The sequence below is a fragment of the Myotis brandtii genome, unplaced genomic scaffold (genome assembly GCF_000412655.1).
Source record: "Myotis brandtii unplaced genomic scaffold, ASM41265v1 scaffold1841, whole genome shotgun sequence".
NCBI classification, from domain to species: domain Eukaryota; kingdom Metazoa; phylum Chordata; class Mammalia; order Chiroptera; family Vespertilionidae; genus Myotis; species Myotis brandtii.
This window is the reverse complement of record NW_005356841.1, coordinates 147,359-151,240: the sequence shown is the minus strand read 5'-3', so window position 1 is coordinate 151,240 and position 3,882 is coordinate 147,359. Positions and strand designations below refer to the sequence as shown.

Genomic DNA, 3,882 nt, shown 5'->3' with positions numbered 1-3,882 from the left:
TGAATTCTATTACCTTGTTTTATCTTCCTTGTTCTACTGCTTAGAAGATCTCACAATCATAAAAATCTTCCTATCTCTATTTTGATTATTTTATACCTAATATTGATTCTTTATAATTCTTTTGTGAATGAAGGTTAACATTTTCATAGTTCATATTTTAAAATTTTTATATGAAAGCAATACAAACAATATTATTCTACTATATTCTATTACTCTAGATTAGGTTATCCTTGAAATATTAATGCTACCTTCATTAAAACAACATCAAAAAGTAATATTTGATTTGGTTTAAGAACTTAAATCTCTTCCCTTTCTCCGTCTCCTTTTCCTTCTTCTTTCTCTTCTCTTCCTCCTCCTCCTTTTCAAATAAGAATAAAGGATAAGTTCTATTGATCCTGTGACTCTTTGTAGAAAGAAGAGTTATGTGTGAAATGATTTTAGTATGTCTTAAGAGTGCTTCCTAGTCTTTTTTAACAGTTCTCTTTATCAAATTCCAACCAACACATGATGACTGATGCTTGAAACTGCACTAAAAAGCTTCATTCTGCTAGTTCCAGAATACAATAAAATCATCTTCATGTATGTTAACCTATATACTTAATTAATTTCCCCATCCCTAATAAAATAAAATTAATATACAATTATTTAAATGGATTTAAAATATATGGTAGAGTGGGAATGAAGACAGAATAATAATATTATTTTGTTTAATCATTTAGCCTCTTGATTAAAATTTACATGAATTAATTTTATGTCCTTTTTTGAGGAAGTTGTTGGGAGAAGCAACAAATGAAAGATGCAAATAAGGTCAATGAAGACTTTGGAATCTGAAAGATTTTTTGTAGACCATAGTAAAACAAACAAAAAAAATAATGTAAACCTCTTAAAATTGAGGGAGGTTGAAGAGTCAAAGAGAAACTCTGCATACTTTCTAATTTGATTATTACTATATTATTCATTTTAATTTTGGTAAGGACATTTTGTGGATAACTTGCTGGTTTTTATTGTCCAAACCACTCCTTGGAAGGATAAATGCCACTTAGTTTAAATGTAACAAAAGAAGAAAAGATGTGTAAGATTATCCTTAATTGTCAAAAAACTTAATTGGTAATAAGTCTGTTGTTTCACAGAAAAATTTGGAAATCTTCCAGAGTAAGTAAAGGTGTTTTGGTTGCTCAACAGGTCACCCAGATCCAAAGAGGTTAATTCGGATGGTTCTAGGAAATCAATACTCTTAATACTACTGAGTTCTAACTATCAGGTTAAGAGTTCAGTAAATCTAATATATTCTTTTACATAGTCAACATTTTTTTATCAGTTCCTTACTGTGAAGCTTCTAATTTTTTTCTCATGTTTAGAAAAGTTTAAAATGACATGAATTTTTTGACAGGATCAAAAAACTTCACAAGATAAAATAATATAAATATAGCCATGGATGGTGTGGTTCAGTTGGTTAGAGCATTATCCTATACATCAAAAGGTGGCTGATTCAGTTCTTGTTCAGGGTGCATATCCAGGTTTCAGGTTTGATCAGGTTGGGGTGTGGGTGGGAGGCAATTGATTGATGTTTCTCTTTCTCTCATTCTCTCTCTCTCTCTCTCTCTCTCTCTCTCCCCTTTCTCTCTCTAAGATTATATATATATAATGATGACAGCTAAATTTCTAGTATAAATATATTATACTAGAGACCCAGTGCACAAAATTTGTGCATGGGTAGGGTCACTAGGCCTGGCCAGCGATCAGGGTCGATCTGTGGGGTGACTGGCGGGGTGATCGGTGCCCCCGCTCGCACCCGCCTTGGCCTGGTGCTGCCTGCTCGCCAGCCCTGCCCCCTGCTGCCACCACTGGTCAGGGCCTGCAGGCTGGGGGCAGCTCCTGCATTGAGTGTCTGGCCCCTGGTGGTCAGTGCGCATCATAGCGACCAGTCGTTCTGCCGTTCAGTCAATTTGCATGCTAGGGTTTTATATTGATAGATGTTTTATATATAAAGATATCACTCATATTTTACTTTTGCAATTTAATAAAAATAGATTAGTTACAGAAATTGAAGACTGATTTCATTTTCAAAAAAGTATCTAAATAAGACAATTTCTCTTTAGTAAATTACTTGCAATTGTAAGAGCTCTTTTTGGTAGAAACTTCATATTATCTTATAATGTACTTTTAGCTTCCCTTTCCTTCATTTATTTTATTATGACAGAAAAATAAATATTAAATAATAAATTAAATTTAAGGCAGTGCCTTTTCTTAGTATAAGTTTATCAAACTATAATATTTTGAAATCACAAATGCCATCTCACAAACCATCTCATATGACAAGATAGAGAGATATAAAGCAGTATCAGACTATGTTGTGTTGAAATCTACACTAGACTTAAATACGAAATGTTTCTCCTTGAGTCCAATTCCTTTTTAACTAGTTATGCTGCCTTATGCAAGTCAAAACATGTCTCATTTACCTTGTTCATGTGTAGAAACTTAATGGAGATAATGGATATGAAAGTATTATGTAAACTATAAAGTATTTTTTTTTAACATGAAGCATTGTGATCATAGAGCAAGAGTGGAAGCTTTGTTGACTTTCTCTTATACCTTTGAGCAGAAATTTGCCATGGGTGACAAGAGAGGAGACAACCACTCAGAAGTGACTGACTTCATTCTTGTAGGCATCAGGGTCCAACCAGAGTTCCACAGTCTTCTCTTCCTCCTATTCCTGATTGTTTATGGGCTGGTCCTCCTGGGAAACCTCAGCATGATTGGCATCATTGTGACTGATCCCCGGCTGAACACACCAATGTATTTCTTCCTAGGCAACCTCTCTGTCATCGATCTCTCCTACTGCACTGTTATTGTACCCAAAGCCATGGTCATCATCCTATCTCAGAAAAAGACCATATCCTTTGCAGGTTGTGTGGCTCAGTTGTTTCTTTATGCACTTTTCATGGTAACAGAGGCCTTTGTCCTGGCAGCCATGGCCTATGACCGTTTTATTGCCATCTGCAATCCACTTCTCTATACTGTCCGCATGTCAAGAAGCCTCTGTATACAGTTGGTGGCTGGTTCCTATCTCTGTGGCTGGGTCAGTTCCATCCTTCAAATTAGCGTGACATTCTCAATGTCTTTCTGTGCCTCCCGAGTCATTGATCACTTCTACTGTGATTCAAACCCAATTGAGAAGATCTCCTGTTCTAATACCTTTATGAATAAGATGGTGTCACTTAGTTTAGCTGTCATCATTATTTTGCCCACAATAGTTGTTATTGTAGTGTCTTACATGTATATCGTAAGCACTGTCTTGAAGATCCGCTCCAGCGAAGGGAGGAAGAAAGCCTTCTCAACTTGCAGCTCTCACCTGGGGGTTGTAAGTTTGCTCTACGGGACTGTCTCCTTTGTCTATCTCACACCTCCAAACAATCCCGAACTTCGTAAAGTGGCTTCAGTATGTTATATTTTGTTCACACCTATGCTGAACCCTTTAATCTACTCTCTAAGAAATAAGGATGTTAAAAATGCCATGCAAAAAGTCCTATGGAAGAAAAACGTTTTACTCTAAATCTCTTTCTGCTCATTAGATTGTTTCTTGCATCATTTGACTTTTTCTTCCAGATCTTTTAGATTTAGGCATTTAAAGCTCAGGTTTATTTTGAAAAAATCTTAAATGTTTTATTAAATGGCATTAATAATACCCTATAGAGAATGCTCCAAATGCCTTATTCAGTTTTCCTCGAGGCAATGTTAAATCTGTAAGTTCCAGATACCCATAAAAACCTGCTGCATTTTACAAAGAATTATATATTTCTCATTAATAATATAATATGTAAATGGGGAAGTATAGAATTTTGGTGTTTCTCTTTTCTGTATGCCTAAGTAAAATTTAGAGTG

The 3,882-nt window shown here is 35.1% G+C and overlaps 1 protein-coding gene across 1 annotated transcript; it reads left to right on the top strand.

Moving 5' to 3' along the window:
* Window positions 1–2,611: 2,611 nt before the first annotated feature.
* LOC102256378 (olfactory receptor 9K2) lies at window positions 2,612–3,553 on the top strand. Its single transcript, XM_005864012.1, has one exon. It carries the CDS (start codon window positions 2,612–2,614, stop codon window positions 3,551–3,553), a length of 942 nt encoding a protein of 313 aa, XP_005864074.1.
* Window positions 3,554–3,882: the final 329 nt, after the last annotated feature.

Bases quoted from the DNA above. Each gene is read 5' to 3' on its own strand.
- LOC102256378 (XM_005864012.1), top strand. From the start codon at position 2,612: ATGGGTGACAAGAGAGGAGACAACCACTCAGAAGTGACTGACTTCATT.